Source organism: Strigops habroptila, chromosome 15 (genome assembly GCF_004027225.2).
Source record: "Strigops habroptila isolate Jane chromosome 15, bStrHab1.2.pri, whole genome shotgun sequence".
NCBI lineage: Eukaryota > Metazoa > Chordata > Aves > Psittaciformes > Psittacidae > Strigops > Strigops habroptila.
The window spans coordinates 12,008,779-12,029,599 of record NC_044291.2 but is presented as its reverse complement, the minus strand read 5'-3'; the positions used below and the strand labels follow the sequence as shown (position 1 = coordinate 12,029,599).

Here is a 20,821-nt window from a genome sequence, read left to right as displayed (position 1 = left end):
TGCCACTTCCCCACTCCCATGCAGCAGCTTTTCCCCACCTCTGGGCACAGCTCCACCATGCCCCAGGGTGCTCCCAGCCCCTGAGAGAACAGCCTTGCACAGGAAGGCCTGACTGGGCCCCAGCACCCTGGAAGTAGCCTTAGTATCATAGAATCATAGAATTATAGACTGGTTTGTGTTGGAAGGGACCTTGAAGCTCATCCAGTTCCAACCTGCTCCCACAGGCAGGGACACCTTCCACTAGACCAGGTTGCTCCCAGCCCTGTCAAACCTGGCCTTGAACACTGCCAGGGGTGAGGCAGCCACAGCTTCTCTGGGCAACCTCTGCCAGCACCTCACCACCCTCACAGGGAAGAACTGCCTAATGTCTAATAAATCTACAGTTGCTACTAATGTACCTTAATCTTGCTACTCATAAAGCAAAACCAACTGCTTTATAATATCTCAGTGATAGCCTTGGCTGCAGTGATCGTAACATTGTGGAGTCTGAGGTCGAGCTGAGAGCCCTGAAAGTTGGTACTAAGACAAGGTTTTACATTTCAGAAGAGGAAACTTCAGCTCACTTCAGTCCCAGTAAGGGGATTGAAAGGGTCCCTCCCCATCCTGTGCCCTAAGAGAGGAGCTAGAAAGAACATCAGTTTCCCATGGGACCTAAAAGCAGCACGGGTGGACATTTCTGCTTTCTTTGCTGTGGAGTTCCCTCTAGGAAGCCACATGGCTTCTCTATACAGGCACACTTGGAAGCTAAATTCCAGCTTCATAAAGATCCTTCGGACTTGGAAAGGCAAATAGTCCAGCTCATCTGACTCCTGAGATGGCCTCTTAATCCATAACATGACAGTCTTCACCAGCATCAAGCGGTGAAATTGGGCTGTTGCTTTCCACAGCCTTACGTGTTCCTTTCTCTGGACATCTGCCTGTGCAGCCTCCTCTCTTGCCTTAATGCTTGACTGTAGGCACCTGCAGCCAGCCCTCTTTTCCCTTGACTAGGGGAGCTAAATAATGGAAGTGACGGTGCCTCAGTATACCACCATGGAGTATTAGGGTACAGAAACACACCACTGACATAAAAAGGCTACATCAGCAAGTACATTAATGATTTACTCATTTACAAATTCTTAATTTGAAAGATGATGGAGTATCACTGGCATCCATAATACAAAGTGGCAAATGTAAGATTTCTGCTGTTTTCATTCGTAATCACCTGTCCAAGGTGCTTGGAGTTGGTCTAGTCAGTCAGCTCAACCTTCCAGATTGATGTCACCTAACCAGTTAATCAGTTTTAACTTCTTTGTAAGCATTAGGTTGAACAGCGCACCTCCCTTGATTGGATCCTCAATCACCTGTGCTAGGAAGTTGTTGTGAGTGTACTCCAGAAACGCCCTGGATTATTCATGTTCTGTATGTCCTTCTATGACATACCAGGGTGCTTAAAGTCCCCCCCTGAGGACTTGGTCCTATGAGCATGAGGTTTCTTCCAGCTGTTTGACGAAGACCTCATCTACTTCTTCATGATCAGGCAGTCTGTACAGATACCTCACCTCACATCACCCATGTTAGTCTGCCGGCTAATCCTGAGCCATAACCTCTCAATCAGCTCATTGTTCACCCCAAGGCAGAGCTCCATGGATTCCAGCTGCTGTCACAGTAAGAGCAACTCCTGCTCATCATCTTCCCAGTCTGTCCTTCCTAAAGAGCCTGTGTCCACCCATTTCAGCACTTCTGTCATGTGAGCTTTCCCACCTCATCTCTATGACTTCACTGAGACTGTAGCCCTCTAATGGCATGTAAACTTCTAACATCTCCTGTTTGCTCCCCATACTGACTGCATTAGTGTATAGACACTCCTGAAAGGTGAGGGACAACCTCCACCCCTCCACCAATGTCCTCTCAGCAATTCCTTATTTGTGGGTGTGCACCATTCTTCCCTGTTCTGTAGATTTTGAGGACTGTTAACCACATCACTCTGCACCTTTGCTTGCCAGTCCAATCCACCACTTCCTCACTTGAATGTGGGTCATCATCTCCCTCCTATCTTATTCTAGTCTCCTCAGGTTTGCCAGTCTGTTAGCAAAGAGTGGTTTTTACCCCAGTTTGTCAGGAAGATTCTACTTGTCCCTACCAATCCTTGACCCCCAAAGAGGGTCCTGTGGTTTTAAAATCAAACCATTGTCAGTGACACAGCTGCACAACAATGTGCTGAACCTCAAGATCCATCCACTCCTTAAACCTTTCCAATTCGACAGTAGGACTAAAGAGAAAACCATGTGGACTCACCCTGACCTTAGCCCTCATCCCCCCAGCCATGTAGTCACTCTCGATATGCTCAGATACTCTCCTGGCAGGACTGTCAGTGTCCATGTGGGCTAACATCAAGGGGTAACAGTCTAAGTGCTGAACAGTCTGCAGCAACGTCTACCCAGGAGCCCAGACCTAAGCTCCCCATGAACTTCCCTAGAGAGCAAGTCTCATTCCCAAATGGGCCCATTGCTCCCTACTGGAGGGAGTATTTGTGACGATGATTAATAAGGGGCAATGTTGGGTTTTAAAATATATATATATATGGCATTAGATCATTAAAAGCAATCTGAAGGTCACTGTATTTCTAATTGCAAACTTACATAAATACATAGCTTGCATACACACACACACACTGGTTTTCGAGGGGATTATAATCCTTGAGCTCATATGCAATATCTTAGAAAGATGGTTTGGCTTTACTTTCTCAAAACATGTCAAATTAGATCACTTTTAAGCTTAGTAGAAGTGCGTTACAAGGCTGAAAGAACAGTGGTATTAAAACTTGTCCTAACAATAGTAGGAGTGACCTGAAACAAGTCAGTCATTCTTTGTGATGCTCTCTTTCACCAGTCCCAGCTTTACTCTTTCTTCCACCTCTCTCTTCATCTTTTCTTTCTCTTCCGTTTTCCCCCTTTTTGCCAGTGACGTTCTTTTGGCATCCTGCGCGGCTTCCATCCAGAGCTGCTCGAGCTGTACTCTTCTCTGGAAAAAAAAAAACAAAACAGGCCATGTTTCTTTGTGTGACTTTTGTTTCTCTGAAACAATAAACTGGAAGCATGTACAAGACTCAAGGAAGCTCCTATTTTGGCATAGTTTATTAAATGTGATGTTAACAGATACAACTCTTGGGTAGCTGTGGCTACCTACTCACCTATAAACTTCCTAGCAAACAATGACTACATATGGAAGTGTAAATGACACTTGTTTCTTCTAGTAAATGTATTTGAGAATGTATTAATCCTGCAGTTAATACTATTAGTTACTTCAGAACTCAGATAAACATTGAGAGTATTGCTTATAAAGTACAAAATAAATGCTAATCACATCATACTACAGTGAAAAGGAATCAGGAAAGGGGGTGGAGGGCATCAGAGCCTCTCAGAGCAACAGATTGAATTGCTGAAACTCATCTGAGGGAATTTCAGGTCATTTTAAATCAAGGACATGATGGGAGAGAAAAATAATATAACAAAGGAACAAACAAAAACCTTTCTACCTCAAAATTAACTAGACAGGGAAACACTTCTGAGGAAGTTTGTTTATTACCGAAAACAATTCTGTCTACAGGAAGGCATTCACACTGGTTCTGAATTGAAGCCACTGAATTTGAATTGAATGAAATTTGACATTTGCCATACAGGAAAAGGATTATCTCAAAGAAGCAGTAACTTAAATAACTACTAATTAGCATCATAACATCACCCAGCTGTATCCATAATGCATTAAATTTTTAAACACAAGGTAGTAAAATTCTGTTTTCTAAACGAATGTACTTTTTTTCATGTTTAAGTCCTTCAGTGTACAGCTGCCATATTACCCACCATTTGTCCTTTCCGGTTGATGCCTATTCTGTTCTGTTCCATAATATTTTGATTCTATACAGAGCCCATACTGGTATGCATGTATGTTTGACATAACTTATCTCCAATGAGACAGACCTCACCATTCCAAACACACAGGGTTTTCCATGTATCCAGATTTAAAAGTCCCATTCAAGGCAGCCGCTAAAAAATAGATCAATCGCAGAACTTCTGTGAATACAGCAGTTCTGTATCCACCTCACAGTTGACAGATTTCTCATTCAATCTATGTGAGCATCTGATATAATTAAAATAGTGTAATTTCTACCTTGCTAGTCTTCTACTGCTAGGTAGCACGTGGCTTCATTTTTATGAGCACAAGTGTGGTTTCCAATAAGCACAGTGGTGTGGTATCAACAAATCCATGCATAAAGGTCAGAAATCTCATTTACTTCTCTTCTAATATACAGGTACAGGTGATTAAGTGGTAGAGCTTGTACCGAAAGCTCCACCCTGCCTAGCTTGTTTGATCTATAGTGGTCTTTCAGCCTGGAAAGTTGTCTATTGATGTCTACAGTAGCTAACCTTAGTCTTAGAGAGAGTATTTCCTTTGCTCTGCACTCACCTTAAAGATTCTTTTCTCCTGAAGTTGTGAGTAATGACCAACAGCTCTCTCAAAGCTGGTGGCTTTACAAAGATCACAGCTATTCAAGTGAATGAACCGAACCTTCTTATTTAAATTCTTTTGTAAAACACATTTTACTGGTGCATTACACAGAAGGCATACCCCAGTCAGTATACAAGCACAAACCATTGTACTCAGATCGTAATGACGGGCAGACTTACCCAGCAATCCCAAACACTCCTGCCTATGCCGCTCATTCCAGGATTTCTTTTTGCAAATATCACTGCAAGTGAAGACTTCATGACAACGCTGGCAAGGTGAGAGCTGAACACCAACTGAACGTCCGCACTGATAGCAGTATTTAAAGAAAGGTAGTCTAGAACAAAGGCAGTTGTAAAATGAAAGCACATTGTTGTTTGGTTAGTGCTTTCCTCAAGCTGAAAGCATGTCTGCAGATCACACTAAAACTGAATTAAAATGGCTATAACACAGAAATAATAATGTTCAACAGTAATGCTCAGCAATAAAGGAACAGGAGTCTCTGTAGCTTATCACGGGGGTCAGTGGGGAGCAGACTGCATACCAGCTGCAATGCCAGCCCCGAGAAAAGCCAAGTGTCCTAGTGAGAAAAATGACCGAGCTTTTACCAAACCAACATTCACATCCTTCCATACACTAGAACACTGCATGCTTTATGGTACACTCAGCCTGGAGATGTCTGTTTTCAAACTGGCATACAACCAGATAATAAATGGCCAGAGATAACAAAGCCTTGCTGGCAAACTTAAAACAACCCTGACAGAACCCCCTGGAATACTGCAGAGACAAACAAGGACTTTCACAGGCCTCTGCACCACAACAGTTATTCCAAAGTTGGAACACAAAGAGTGCTTGGGCTAAGGCTGTCAGTGGGACTGGGAAGCAGAACATTAGATATAAGTGCAAGCTGGACTACAGATTCACATCCTTTTAAAAGCATCTAAGAATCATTTTCAAATAGCAAGTTTCACTAAGGTTTCATCTGTTGCTGCAAGTCATCAGTGAGATCTATTTGTAAAATCTTTGTGTACTAGTTTAACTTTCCAGATTTTAGTTTGGGTCAGTTTATGTTCTTCTAGCTATTTCTGTATCTTATGCTATTATTGATCTATCTCAGTTCAGAAAAAAATGCTACTTCAAAATTTCCATCTTCAAAAGGGCCCCAGTTCCTGATGCCTATCTTACTTCCTCTTGATTCAAATACTGAGACAAAGTTCAGAAGCCTGTGAATTCCCTGCAGTAAGAGAAACTGGTGACAGAATTCAATATTCTTGAGGCAAGTATTCCATTATTATTCAAACTTTTGTTAATACACAGTTCCAAGAATAACATTCAAATTGTACAACTTATTCCTGCAATTTCTGGAGAAATGTAAGCTACAAAATTTGTATGGGCCTAATTCTTAATATTTGCATGCTACTCTAATGTACTGATGTCATTAATTGGTTTAAAACACAAGGACACTCTGCTTCCCACAAGAAGACTGAATATTATAAACAGTCACAGCAAAGTCTGAAGCTGAAAAGGAGTGATATGATCAGGGCAGAGAAAGAACCTAATGGCAGCTGGTAAGTCTGGATGGACCGGAGAGGAAAATTAGGAACGAGAAAAATGGCAGGGTGACAATAATTTTGGTGAGGAAAAAAAACCCCAGGGCGTAAGATTTTTGACTCCTAATAGTCAATACTCGAGTGCAGTATCCTGTAGTAGTGTCTTACCTCATTTCTTCCACATGATGGCTCCCTCCCTTCTTCTTTGAAACACGTGTATGAACGGCTGAATCCACTACACCAGCAAAAGAGAACACGGGGGAAAACAAAAATTGGTATTCTGACATAAGAATTCAAATACTAGTCACAAGACCCATTTTCATTAAAAGTCTGCTTGGCTCTGTCTACTGTAGAAAATTTGAAGATACATAATAAAATGCATCTTCCATCCATAAGCTTCAGAAGCCAAGAAAATAGGAGCCAAGTTGCTCCTTGTCATAGCCAAGAGGAAGAAACCATACAGATAATTTATTCTTACCACCTGCTTGTGACAAGCCACAGAGTCACAGGTTATGCTGAACTGCAAAGGTAACAACCTTACATTCCGAGTTCACTTCCCAGGTGTGCTACATCTTATGTCCCAAAGACCTATCAGAGACCTAGATTCTAAGCCTGATTTCACCACACATTTGATCACTACTGAGGGTGTAACTCAGATCATCCAAATTAAGATTTATGTAACATATTAATATATTCATTGTTGCTACTTTAATAGCAGAAGAGCACTGACACAATGGGAGCCTTAGGAAAGGACCTGATAGTCAGTTGCCATAAGGAATGAAGATACGCTAGACACCCACAGTGACCATTGCATGTATCCGGATCCCTGCACTAAATGCAAAGCAATTCCAAGGTTCTCCCATGAAAGAAGAGCCAACTCCCTCAATCACTCCTTAACACATGTAGTAGATCTTGTACAGGGATTTACCAGGAAGCAGCTGACAGGCACTAAACCCAGATTTTCTTCACAAAGTCTGTTCATTCTCTTTAATATTTGTAGAACCCCTACATCTCCTTACCAAACATGGATAAGCAGTTTTTATTAGGAGTTACCTTTTCAGATAATGATAACTAGAACTATAATAATCAATTCCCCTTCACATCAGGTGATGCTACCCTTGATCTTGAACTAATCTTAGACTTGAACTAACATTTCTTCGATCTTCTCAGCTCTTCTTGATCCCACTCTTTCTCTTTCAGGACGACACGCTCACGGAGCTTCGCTGTAATGTGTTCCAGCAGTGACTGGCGTGTTTGAAAAACTTCCTGCTCAGATGCTGACAGTATGTGGTATGGTGTGTGAGCAATTCTATCCTGCAACATAATATGAGATAATTCACTAACGTATGGGAACACTAACACACAAGTTAGTGTTTCAGAGTTAAAGCCAACCTATTCCAAAAGCACAGCATTGTCCCTGCTGGATTCTGGCTTGGAGCTCAGTCCATGATATGGAGCACAGAATATGTCCACATTAGATGTCCTAGTTGTTCCAGTTATCAGTTTGGTGAGTGCTCAAGAAGTTAACTAAAACAATTTCCAGATGTTTCTTCAAGAGGACATCATAGAATAATAGAATAGTTTGGGTTGGGAAGGACCTTTAAAGGTCATCTAGTCCAACCCCCCTGTAATAAGCAGGGATATCTTCAACTAGATCAGGTTGCTCAGAGCACCATCAAGCAAGGGACGGTGTTTCCAGGGATAAGGCATCTATTCCCACTGGAATAGGTTTCATATCTTCTCTGTGAAACCTATTCCAGTGTTTCACCACTCACATTGTAAAAAATTTCCTTACATCTAGTAAAATCTACCCTCTTTCAAGTTTAGAACTATTACTCCTTGTCCTATTGCAACTGGCCTGCTAAAAGGTTTGTCCCCCTCTTATAAGCTCCCTTTAAGTACTGAAAGGATGCAGTAAGTTCTCCTTGGAGACTTCTCTTCTCCAGGCTAAACCAGCCCAGCTCTCTCAGCCTGGATCCAGAGCAGAGCTGCTCCAGCCCTCGCAGCATCTCCGTGGCCTCCTCTGGACTCGCTCCAACAGCTCCATGTCCCTCTTGTGTTCTTGCCCCAGAGCTGGACGCAGGGCTGCAGGGGGGATCTCCCCAGAGCACAGCAGAGGGGGAGAATCCTCTCCCTTGACCGGCTGCTCATGCTCTGGGGATGCAGCCCAGCACATGGCGGGGTGGGTTCTAGGCTCAAGCGCACAGTGCCGGGCCACATCCAGCTTTTCAACCACCAGTACCCCCATGTCCTTCTCTTCAGGGCTGCTCTCAATCGCTGCCTCACCCCCAGCCTTTATTGATACCAGGGGTTGCACGGACCCATGTGCAGGATCTTGCACTTGGAAGCTACCCTCATCTTGCAGAGCTCTTCTCCCAGCACTTCTGGAAGCACCACGAAGTTTCTTGAAAATTAAAAGACAGCTGGAGGGCACTGTTTGCCCACTATTATGTTACTCCATTCCCCATACTACTTCCCTGCAGCAAGTGTCAGGAAGGAGAGTATAGACAAAAGTCCAGAACAAGACAGTAAGGCACATGGAGTACAGTGATCAAATTTGACCTGTGATTACAGCTATGAATTGCTTATTTTCCTGTTTGAGGATTAGCTACAATCACAACTTGATGTCGACATAGAACATTGGTGTGGGATGCAAAAACCCTCAGTAGCTCTAAGCAGGCTGCTCTGTGAACAAGGTGACCATTACTATTGTTCTTTTCAGAACAACTGCTGTTTACGTTTCAGACAAGCAATCTGCTCAACGTGTACGTTTTCTTGTTAGTAAGAATGCTATAAAAAAAAAAAAAACCCATAAAAAAATAGTTTTAATTAGAACTGTCACAGAATCCCAGGCCTTTTTAAAGTATTTTTTATAAACAAATATATCCAAAAAAATAACATCAGGTAGAAATTTATTTGTTATACTTCACAGTGAGATTCTTTTTATAAGGCATTACTAAATGATTAAAGATCCCTTTAGTAAATTCACTTACTTAATAAGTATATACTTTAGTTATTTATCTGTAACATATAATGCATAATACATATTTTAATGTATGTTTTATTTAAATATATGTATTTTATTTAGGAAATCCATTATTTTAAATTTCGACCAATAATGTCCTCTCATAGCTTCCAAGACATCAAAAATTACCATGATCTATAACCCATAATAACTTCCCCTGATTTCATTGTAGCCTTGCAGAAACACATACTACTTTTGGTTTTAATGCCTGAGTTTAAGATTACAAGTAACCCTCTTCAACCAGACTATGGATGGAATCTTACAACAATATGTGACAGCTAGGATTGCCTTCACAGGCAAAACTATTAGAGTTATTAAGACTTCAAGTGATTAATGTTTCATTTGGTGCTGAACTGAGTCTCACCAAAAAAGAAGAGAAAATCAAATTTCCATAAAAGGTTCCGAAGGAGGCCCTAGACAATTCATAAGGACATAACAGGCCATGTACTTGAATGGATGCAAATGCACAGGACTTTCAGATATGGGAACTGAAGTTATACCTGGTAATATTCATAATAGGCGTAGTCAACAACTGTTCCCACAGCTTTTCTCTGTCCTTCCTGAAGAGTAACTGGTGCAAGGATATCTGCACCAGCTTCAAGCAGCTTATCAACCTGAAGAAAGCAAATCATTACACATTCAAGCAAAAAGAAAACTTTCCCAGAAATTGCATTCATACCACAGCTAAAGAGACAGTACTGAGCATCAGAGCTTAACCTCTATTTGTGAGAACATTTTGTGCACAAAACCATGCATTTCTTCTGCCCCTTTAGAGCTGATGATGAATTGTCAAATCTAAACATGTTTTCTAAGCAAAACCTTCTTGCAGGCAGTTGCTATTTGTTTCTGGATATCTCACAATATTCCAGCAATAAATGCAGCACAGACAATTAGTGAGGGAGGGTTCAGCACAGAACCCACCTGAGGAAATTCCTTCCTCTCCCAGACCCATCAGCTGCAGCCTTCCCCACCTCCACTCTGAATGAGATCAGCCCTGTGCTCCCTGGGATGAGGAGAAAAACTCCAGTTTTTGCAAGGCCAAACGCTGCCATTGACCTAATCATGAATGAGAAAGCTCACTCATCACCAGTGGTATCAAATACTTTACAGTAACAATCAAAGACAACCGCATCTCTCTTTGTGTGGATGCTGGCTGGGTGGATAAATAAGGTAATAGTCAGATTTGACAGGACTGTGGGCACTACAACTACCCCATCTGACTTTAATGTAGTTTTTCCTTTTCTACACAAGGAGGTTATAATCCTCTTAAACATGAAAATGAATTTCCATACAAAACACCTGTTCCTCAGGACAGAAATAAACAGCATTAGGAACAGACACAGGGAGAGTGGGGGGAAATCAGCTTACCCATTACAGAGAAAGGAGACAGAACTCTCTGGTTTTCTGAGGTTTGAAAAAAAACAACAAACACCCAGAAGTTATCTCACCAAGGCAATCCTCTGTGCTGCCGTCCTCTGCTGTTCATACGCTGTACTGACAGCAGCACACAGAGCACTTCTTACTGCTCCACTCAATGGCAGATTTGGGTCAGCCCCATGTTTGAGGAGTTCAATCACTGCCTGCAAATGTGCATATACGAATGTGACACTTTAGTGACTGGAGAAGCCATTATTGACAGTTCTACAGGAGGAAACCGAGACCCTGGTCAGATGAGTCAAGGCCCTAAAGCTTTACAGTATTTACGACAGCACACTTGGAGTATCTGCCTGTATTTGTCATAGCTTCAGTAACACTCAAAAATTTAGTCACCAGACAGTAGGTTTTACTTCTTTTAGCATGAATCATAGCATCACCATCGAATACTTTACCAAACAACACAAACAACAGTACGAAAGGGTAGCTTTAAAAATCACCTGGTCTGAGTCATAGTATATTTAAAAAAAAAAATGCTTTACTACAAAAATAAGGATTAGATAGGGTGATCCCTTACAGCCTATTGGATCATTACTTTATCAGACATAAAGAAGCAGTAGAAATCGTTGCATATGGGACTATTTCATTAAAAATCATGAAATCTAAATTTTTGTGTTGCTGTCCTGGGTTCAGCTATAGCAGTCATTTTTCTCCTGCTTAGTAGCTGGTGCAGTGCTGTGTTTTTTAACTTTCAGCCTGGGAACAACGCTGATAACACCGGTGTTTTTAGTTGTTGCTAAGTAATGTTTATTCCAACCAAGGACTTTCTCAGTCTCATGCTTTGCCAGGGAGGAGGGGAAGCCGGGAGGAAGCAGAGACAGGACACCTGACCCAAACTAGCCAAAGGGGTATTCCATACCACAGCACGTCATGCCCAGTATATAAACCGGGGGGAGTTACCCGGAAGGCCCTGATCACTGCTCGGGTCAGGCTGGGTATCGGTCGGCGGGTGGTGAGCAATTGTATCCTCTCCCCTTGTTATTTCACTAATCGTTATTATCATTGGTGGTAGCAGTAGTGGTTTTGTGTTATACCTTAGTTGCGGGACTGCTCTTATCTCAACCCGTGGGAGTTACATTCTTCCCATTCTCCTCCCCATCCCTCCGGGAGCAGGGGGAGGAAGAAGGGGGGGGGGGAGTGAGCGAGCGGCTGTGTGGTTCTGAGTTACCGGCTGGGCTCAAACCACGACAGTTGCAATAAAGCACTTTTGCCCAGAAGAATACCAAAATTGACTTTAAAATTATGAAGACAGCATAAAGAAAAAGGTTCAGAAACAAAGACTTGATACAGAATCTATTTCATGTTGTATGCAGTTGTCACCCCTTCCATAGTAGACACTCTAGCTCCTCCAGCTCTATATATTGCATCCAGGTTTATTTTTATAGATATTTGATTCCCTTCCAGTGAAAGGAATAGCAGAAAGAAGAGCAACACACAACAAATATTTTCTACTTTGTTCTACTGCTTATCCTATGTAAAGTATAAATTTTGTAGTGACAGAACAAAAGGTAAAATGTTGATTTCATAAAAAATACTGAAAATGGTTTCCCCTAGCTTTGCTCATGGCTGTGTTTCCAACAGAATGCTGCTCTGGATTATTTGTGTGCTTTTGTATTGGAGAAAGGTAAACAGGGATGCAGAAATCACACTCCATCCCTGCCCCTTTCAGCTTATCTGAACTGCTAGGCTTACCCCCCTTTGGAGTGTTCTTACCATGGCTTCGTGTGCTAGCTGCACAAAAGCTGAGCTCAGTGGGGAGCCAGGGTGCCACTCTCACCCCATCATTCTCCTGCATTGCTTTCCACAAAGAAGATAAGCCAGGAATCTGGAAACACTGAGCTCTATTTGAAGAGAGGTAGAGTACTGCAGACACATCTGCTTCATCACCTGCTTCGGCTGCATATCTTGCACCATTCTGGCTGCTGTGGACCTGATCTTACGGGCCTAGTGTGGGCAGAAGGCAGTCCACCCCCTGCTCAGGAAATTCACACACTGAATTCTACTGTGTGAACTATAAGACTCATCTGTGGAGTGTGGAGCTTTACTACTACCAAACTCTTTCTAAGACTGATTATTCATCTTTTCACAGAACAGCATACTTCTTACCATCAATGGCTACCTACATTTTTGTCTTATACCCAGAAGCAAGTGTTTCAGTGTTTGGTTGGATTGCTCCAGGCAAGAAGACAGCCTGTGAGAGAAGTGGATGTTCTTGGGATTCAAAAAATGAACGCAGTTCTCCAATGTTAGTCTCTTCTGAGTCCTACCAAAATATTTCTGTCTATCTCATACTAAAGTCCTTTAGGGTTCCTCCAGTTCATGAAATATCCATAGGTTTGAAAGAAAAGTAAAAACTTTATTATTTTTGCTGAAAATGTATGATTGCAAGCGCCACTCATTATGTAGTTTGGCTGTCACCAAAGGAGGCAGACATGAATGAAGAAGTATACCCAAAAAAATTAAGGAACATACTTTCCCCCCAAAAATGAAGAAACTTAAAGATACTTACCAAGTCATTTCCACTCGCAATTGCTAAGGAAAGTGGTGAATGGCCACTCCACAACGTGTTTGGATTTGCCTGATGCATTAAAAGGAGGCGGATAACATCTCTGGCATGCTTTGTAGGCAAGTGTGGTAGAAAAAGATACAATTAGATCATAACAAAGCTTCCTTTTTAATATTAAATCTAATAATAAGAGTATAATTAATAAAATGAGCAGTATAAAACACATTCAAACCTTTCACCTAAACTGTGATGTTATAGAAAAAATTTACATTCACTTTTCGTGACTGAGAACCAGATTATCAAATCTCATTAATCCTTCCACTGAAGGAATGTGTAAATTTGCTTCTGAAGAATCATAAAATCCCAGACTGGTTTGGGTTGGAAGGGAGCTTAAAGCCCATCCAATTCCAAGCCCCTGCCATGGGCAGGGTTACCTTCCACTAGAGCAGGTTGCTCCAAGCCCCTGTGTCCAACCTGGCCTTGAACACTGCCAGGGATGGGGCAGCTACAGCTTCTCTGGGCACCCTGTGCCAGCGCCTCAGCACCCTCACAGGGAAGAACTTCTGCCTAAGATCGCATCTCAATCTCCCCTCTGGCAGGTTAAGCCATTCCCCCTTGTCCTGTCCCTACAGGCCCTTGTCCAAAGGCCCTCTCCAGCTTTCTTGTCAGCCCCTTTATGCACTGGAAGCTGCCCTAAGGTCTCCCAAGCCTTCTCGTCTCCAGGCTGAACAAGAAGTAGGTCTCCTCTCTCAAATACCTTTCTCCAACTGGATGCATCCCAAATCTGCCTGAAGAATGTTACTGAAGTACAAAATTAAATGCACAGAGGTTACTGCATGCCAAAACTAAGACTGTCCAACTTCATATTTGCCATGTGGACGATTAAGTTAATGGCTAATTAAACCAATGGAAACTCGACTAAAGGAGTTTCTCTTGTCAAACAGAACTCCAAAGATTTAAGCAATGTTTCTTCCTCAAGTGCCAACAAATTTTTAATCAGTACAATGCTAATAATTCAGTAAAAAAGGAGTTTATTCATGGTACTCAATCAGTTCCTTACAGAGGGATGAATGTCTTCACTGCTAAGTTATGTCATTTAAGATTAGCTTAGAACTAAACCCCATGAGCAGAGCCTCAGAAGCTATGATCTTACCTCACTGTTGTCCTCTCTTTCGCATGCAATATGCAATGCACTCCTTCCACCTTCTTCAGGGACAGGACCTCTATAGGAGGAAAAGTACTCTCGTGGCGGTCCTGCTTCATTTTTCAGTTGCAAAGTAACACCACCTTTCAAGTTAGCTTCTCCATCTTGAGGCTGAGGAATCTAAGTGACATGATGTGCACATTTGCAACACAGCTTAAAGACAAGTTAACAGGAAAAACCACCTGCCTGGTCACCCATTGGTCTGGATCTCCACCATGGACAAGGCTTGCTCAGCCCCACAAAAACAAGAACCACCCTTTTTCTACTTTCTTCTTTACATTCATGTCTTGTTGGCTTTCGCACCACCCATTATGAAGTTTAGTAAAACCACCGGAGAAGTCTGGGGATGGCAAATTTGAGAGATAGATGTTAACAACTTTCACTGGGCCAAATGATACAGAGTTGGGAGTGAGAGGGAAGCAGCAAGTTTTCAGGCACAAAGGACCTGCCTTGAGTGGGCCTCACATATTCATTTAAGCTCTATGAACAAAGGGTTACCAGATCAATATAAGAGTGATATTTGAAAAAGTAAATCTTGCCTAGACTGTGTCTGGGCGTTCTGTAACTAAGTACTGTTGATAAATAGGTATTAAGCTCTCCTGTTTACTACTTAAGGACAAAGTACTAAAATACAAACTGAGAAAGCCATTGAAATCTCCCTGTCCTGCAGACGTTCACCTTAGTCATTGTCATAAAAGATAAAATTTATCAGTCTAGTTACATAAGTCAGCTCATTTTTTTAAGTGATTGAGACCTGATGGTATGCCAGGAAGCTGGCCACTGTCATTGCGAGGCCACTCTGGTTACCTCTGAATGGCCATGGTGAAGAGGGGGCACTTCTGAGGAAATACTTTGCATTTCTGGCAAAATGGAAGGAAGAACCAGGGAACTACAAGCTGGGCAGCCTCACCTCGACCTATGGGAAACTGATGGAAAAGTCTTCTGAGAAGCTACCTCAAGACATACTACAGATAAGAAGGCAAACGGAAACAGTCAGCAGAGGAGAAATCATTCCTGACACACATGATAGCTTCTGTAGTAAGATGATCAGCTTGGTGAAAGACGGGAAAGCGGTGAATGTTGTTTATCTTGATGTTATCAAGGCTCTCAACTCTATCTCCCATAGCATCCTCACAGACAGGCTGAAGTATGGACTAGACAACTGGGCAATGAAGTAGATAATGGATTGTGATCAGCAGCACAAAGTCCAGCTGTACTATACCCCAGGGAAGATACTGGGGACAATAATATTTAATGTCCCTCAATGCTGGGAGAGAGTGCACCCTCTGCAAGAACACAGATGATACAAAACTGGGAAGAGTGTTTTAAGGCACCACACAGTTGTGCTGCTTTTCAGACAGACCTGGGCAGGCTGTCCAGAATTTAGCAGAGAGGCATCTTATTAAATTCAACAAAAGGAAACTGTTGTGTTCCTCCCCTGGACGTGGGGAGGACTAACTTCAGGCACTAGTACATGCTGGGGGTTGATCAGGTGAAAAAAACCTTCCAGAACAGGGCCTGGAAGTCTTGGTGGACAAGCTGAACATGAGCCACTAGTGTGCCCCTGCAGCAAAAGTGGTCACAGCCTCCTTGGCTGCATTAGGAAAAGCGTTGCCACTGGAACAGGTTGCCCAGACAAGTTGTGGAGTCTCCACATCTTCTTGGAGATACATAGAAACCAACTGGACTAGATCCCGAGCAATCTGATGTAACTGATCCTGCTTTGAGCAGGGCTATCGTACTAGAGAGACTTCAGAGGTCCCTTCCAACCTTTCAACTGTTCTGTGACTACACGATTTTGTTACTACAGCTTAAAGTAATTCCTCGGGTAACAAACGACAGAAAAAGCACGTATTGCTGGTATAGCTCCAATAGCAGTAGAGAATTATTATCAAAAATGGCAACTCTAACTAAAAAGTGCTATAGTACCAAAAATGTCTACTGCTAGGCTGACCTGCAATCTGGAGGTGCAGCAGATACTGCAGGAATCTAGCAAAGACAGCCTGAGTTCAATGAAAAAAGAAACAAGGAAAGAAAAGAAGTACGAGGCCAACTCCATGGAGCTGAAACAAGCAAGTCCCATGACAGACATATATATCTTCAGGCATTTGAGTATGGACTTTTGTGTGGGGACACGTGATGAGTCAACAGAGAGTTTGTGGGTCAGGGTCAAATGGAGACCAGTGATGGGGGACATTACTGTGGGGATCCCTTACAGGCCACCCGATCAGGAGGACTCTGTGGACGAAGCGCTCTATAGACTGCTTAGACTCTATAGACTGCTCTATAGACTCTATAGGAGCAGCCTCACGCTCACAGGCCCTTGTCCTCATGGGGGACTTCAACCTTCCTGATATCTGTTGGAGGGACGGTACAGCCTGGCACAAGCAATCCAGGAGGTTCCTCGATTGTGTGGAAGACAACTTCCTCTTGCAAGTAATAGAGAAGCCAACAAGAAGAGCCATGCTTTACCTCGTACTCACCAACAGGGAGGGGCTGGTTGGGAATGTGACACTCCAGGGCAGCCTTGGCTGTAGCAATCATGAGATGGTCGAGTTCAAGATCCTCAGGACAGGGAAAAGGGCACCCAGCAAGCTCACTGCCCTGGACTTCAAGAAAGCAGACTTTGGCCTCTTCAGGAACCTGCTTGGTAAGGTTCCAGGGGATAAAGCTCTGGAGGACAGGGGGTCCCAAGACTGATGGTTGATATTCAAGGATCACTTGCTCCAAGCTCAGGAGTGTTGTGTCCCGACTAGAAGGAAATGCAGCAGGAGGCCCAGGAGGCCTCCATGGATGGATAAGGAGCTGCTGAGAAAACTTAGAGGGAAAAGAGAAGCTTATAAAAGGTGGAAGTGAGGACAGGCAGCCTGTGAAGAATACAGGGACATCTTTTGGGAAGCTAGGGACCAGGTCAGGAAAGCTAAGGCCCAGTTAGCATTAAATCTGGCAAGGGATGTGAAAGATAATAGAAAGGGCTTCTACAGGTATGCAGCAAACAAAAGACAGACTAGGGATAATGTGGGCCCTCTCCAAAAGCTAAGGGGAGAACTGGCTATCCTGGATTTGGAGAAGACTGAGGTTCGAAATTACTTCTTTGCCTCAGTCTTCACTGGCAAGTGCTCTGAACATGCTGCCCAAGTCTTGGAAGGCAGATGCAGGGACTGTGAGAATGAAGACCTTAGGCCCACTGTAGGAGAGGATCAGGTTCGAGACTATCTTAAGAACCTGAACGTGCACAAGTCCATGGGACTTGATGAATTATACCTGTGGATCCTGAAGGAGCTGGCAATGAAGCTGCTAAACCACTGTCCACCATATTTAAAAAATCATGGCAGGGAGGTGAAGTTCCCAACAACTGGAAAAAGGGAAATATAACCCCCATTTTCAAGAAGGGGAATATGGAAGACCCAGGGAACTACAGACCAGCCAGTCTCATGTCTGAGCCTGGCAAAATCTTGGAGCAGATTCTCCTGGAAAGCATGCTAAGGCACATGAAAAACAACGAGGTGGTTGGTGACAGCCAACATGGCTTCACTAAGGGCAAATCATGTCTGACCAATTTGGTGGCCTTCTATGATGGGGCTACAGAACTGATGGATAGGGGCAAAGCAGTTGACACCATCTACCTGGACTTGTGCAAAGCGTGTGAGACTGTCCGACATGACATCCTTGTCTCTAAACTGGAGAGACATAAATTTGATGGATGGACCATTCGGTGGATAAAGAATTGGCTGGATGGCCGCATGCAAAGAGTTGTGGTCAATGGCTCAATGTCCAATTGGAGACCAGTAACAAGTGCTGCTCCTCAGGGGTCAGTGTTGGGACTGATCTTGTTCAACATCTTTGTTGGTGACATGGCCAGTGGGATTGATGCGCCCTCAGCAAGTTTGCCGACAACACTAAGTTATGTGGTTGGGTTGATATGCTGGAGGGAAAGGATGCCATCCAGAGGGACCTTGACACACTTGAGAGGTGGGCCAATGCCAACCTCATGAAGTTCAACCAAGGCAAGTGCAAGGTCCTACACCTGGGTTGGGGCAATGCCAGGCACAGCTACAGGTTGGGCAGAGAAGAGATTCAGAGCAGCCCTGCAGAGAAGGACTTGGGAGTGTTGGTCGATGAGAAACTGAACATGAGCTGGCTTCAGTGTGCACTTGCAGCCCAGAAAGCCAACCATATCCTGGGCTGCATCAAAAGAAGCGTGACCAGCAGCTTGAAGGAGGTGATCTTGCCACTCTGCTCTTGTGAGACCCCACTTGGAGTACTGCGTACAGTTCTGGTGTCCTCAACATAAGAAGGACGCGGAGCTGTTGGAACAAGTCCAAAGGATGGCCACAAGGATGATAAGGGCGCTAGAGCACCTCTCATATGAAGACAAACTGAGAAAGTTGGGGCTATTCAGCCTGGAGAAGAGAAGGCTGCGTGAAGACCTCATAACAGCCTTCCAGTATCTGAAGGAGGCCTACAAGGATGCTGGAGAGGGACTCTTCATTAGGGACTGTAGCGACAGGACAAAGGGGAATGGGTTTAAACTTAAACAAGGGAAGTTTAGGTTAGATATAAGTACGAAGTTCTTTACTGTGAAGGTGGTGAGGCACTGGAACAGGTTGCCCAAGGATGTTGTGAATGCTCCATCCCTGGCAGTGTTCAAGGCCAGGCTGGACGTAGTCTTGGGTGACATGGTTTAGTGTGTGGTGTCCCTGCCCATGGAAGGGGTTGAAACTATATGATCTTAAGGTCCTTTCCAACTCTAACTATTCTATGATTCAATGAATCTATGATTTATACTGGACTACACATAAGAAACTTCTAGACTCTGCCTTATATAAGACATGATAGCAGAATGTTCTGGGGCACCAGAAGGATATGTTTATTACAACCCAATACAATAGACCTCAAGTGACTTTCGCTTTTGGGGTTTTTTGGGTTTGGTTTTCTTTTTAAGGTTCTTTCAGTGAAATGCAAAGATTTCACTGTGAAACCAGGCAGGTGGGAATCTCGACTCCCTGCTTAGGTCCTCTGCAATCTGAATTTCAATAGCTGAAAGAAGATGAGCTCAAAAAGTAACATACCTTGTCTGGACCGTATATCTCATTTCCATCTTCTGCCCTTGCATTAAGATCTGGGGCAGAATGCAGGAGGTACTGTGTTATCTGGACCCCTTCCTGCCCAGGAATCGAGGCAGCTATGTGGAGAGGAGTTAATCCCCCTAACTGAAAACACAAACATAGCATTAAGACTCCTGTTTATCAGAAGCAGCACCTAAACAGTGCTAAATATTTTTTCAAAGAATAATCCAAGCTCACTCTTCCCAAATGCTGTGCCTCACGAACAGCCACCAGAAATCTAGAGCCCAGAGTTATAAGACTGTGGAATACTAAAGGTCCCAGACACTTAGCCTGTTAAATATCACAACAGCTATAACCAACTTGAGGAGCAGCTTCACAAATATTCCTAAACCACTCACAAGCTTGGCAACCAGAAAACATAAGAATTAAAAAATACTTGGAGAGTAAGGACCTTTGAGTTCTTTCTACTAAAAAAAAAAAAAAAAAAAAATCTTTGAACAAGATAATCGCTTTAAACATCTTTCTGACCATTCTAAAGCCGATTCTGACATGCGGGATATTTTACAGTAGGGCACTGAAGCTGCAGTACACATCTAGAATCCCACATTATGAATTATCATTCAGTAAAACCTTCGATGGAAGCCGCACATCAGACCTGGCTCCCCTTTTTAAGAGGAGTTCCACTGCTTCTGCATCTGCAGCTTTAACAGCAAAGAACAGAAGGTGTGGTGGGGCCCAGGATGCGTTGGGATCTGCACCTCGACGAAGCAGCAGCTGGATTGTTTCCCATCTCTTCTGTCGTCTAGAATTGACATGGAAAATACCAGAATAACATATTAGCACCTTCCAAGAAAACTCTAAAAGCTAGTGGACTAAAATGACTTGCAGGTAATAGACATTAAAAATGTCACTTAGCAGAGGGAAGACATGGCAGTCTTTAGGGCTGCACCACAACTGTCATACACCAACCAGGCAACAACATTATGACCTGAAAAGGAGACAGTACAGTCAGTGTATCTCAGCCCTCTAAACTAAAGCAGTGGCATGCAAAGAACAGTCTCTGCAGTCATGAAAAGCTGCAGCATAGGGACAGATAAAAAGCAAGGCAAGGTTCTCTGCATCTTCACTAGTCTCACATGTGACTTGTAAAACATTTAGTCTTAGTCTTTTTTAATGAAAGAAACAGAGTCCTCCTTCCTGCCATCAAAGACTGCTTGGAAGTTTCTTTCCTCAATTAAACCTCATTCACCCATCCATCCCAACAAAACAAAGGTACAGTGTTTCCCTTAAACAAAAGCTGGAACAGGAGCTATGCTAGACTAGGACAGTATATTCCAGGTGCCATCTGCATTTCTAGAGAGGCAAACTATTCACACACACACAAAAGTATCTGATACCCCCACAAAACAAAAGCAAACAAAAAAAAAAGGCAAACAGCACTTGGACTTGGCTACTTGCATATCACCCAGAAATTCCATCACAAAGTGTTCTCAGGGGATACTCATCTTTTCAGGTATGGTAATAACCCAGTTTTACCCACAAGCCCTA

The 20,821-nt window shown here is 43.2% G+C and overlaps 1 protein-coding gene across 5 annotated transcripts in view; it reads right to left on the bottom strand.

Moving 5' to 3' along the window:
• Positions 1 to 1,085: 1,085 nt before the first annotated feature.
• The window catches only part of LOC115616921 (ankyrin repeat and MYND domain-containing protein 1-like), an 83,192-nt gene continuing 63,456 nt past the window's right edge, over positions 1,086 to 20,821 (bottom strand). For 3 of the 5 annotated variants that reach the window (XM_030506729.1, XM_030506731.1, XM_030506730.1), the window contains 10 exons: positions 19,904 to 20,075; positions 19,277 to 19,417; positions 14,154 to 14,324; positions 13,004 to 13,111; positions 10,509 to 10,640; positions 9,561 to 9,674; positions 7,187 to 7,349; positions 6,204 to 6,270; positions 4,668 to 4,822; positions 1,086 to 3,003 (listed from right to left, as the gene is read on the bottom strand). In XM_030506729.1, the coding sequence (XP_030362589.1) occupies positions 2,843 to 3,003; positions 4,668 to 4,822; positions 6,204 to 6,270; positions 7,187 to 7,349; positions 9,561 to 9,674; positions 10,509 to 10,640; positions 13,004 to 13,111; positions 14,154 to 14,324; positions 19,277 to 19,417; positions 19,904 to 20,075 (1,384 nt within the window). In that variant the 3' untranslated portion in view covers positions 1,086 to 2,842. Of the gene's footprint in view, positions 3,004 to 4,667; positions 4,823 to 6,203; positions 6,271 to 7,088; positions 7,350 to 9,560; positions 9,675 to 10,508; positions 10,641 to 13,003; positions 13,112 to 14,153; positions 14,325 to 19,276; positions 19,418 to 19,903; positions 20,076 to 20,821 lie in introns of all 5 variants that reach the window. The other 2 variants (XR_003994437.1, XR_003994438.1) reach the window with 2 other exon arrangements.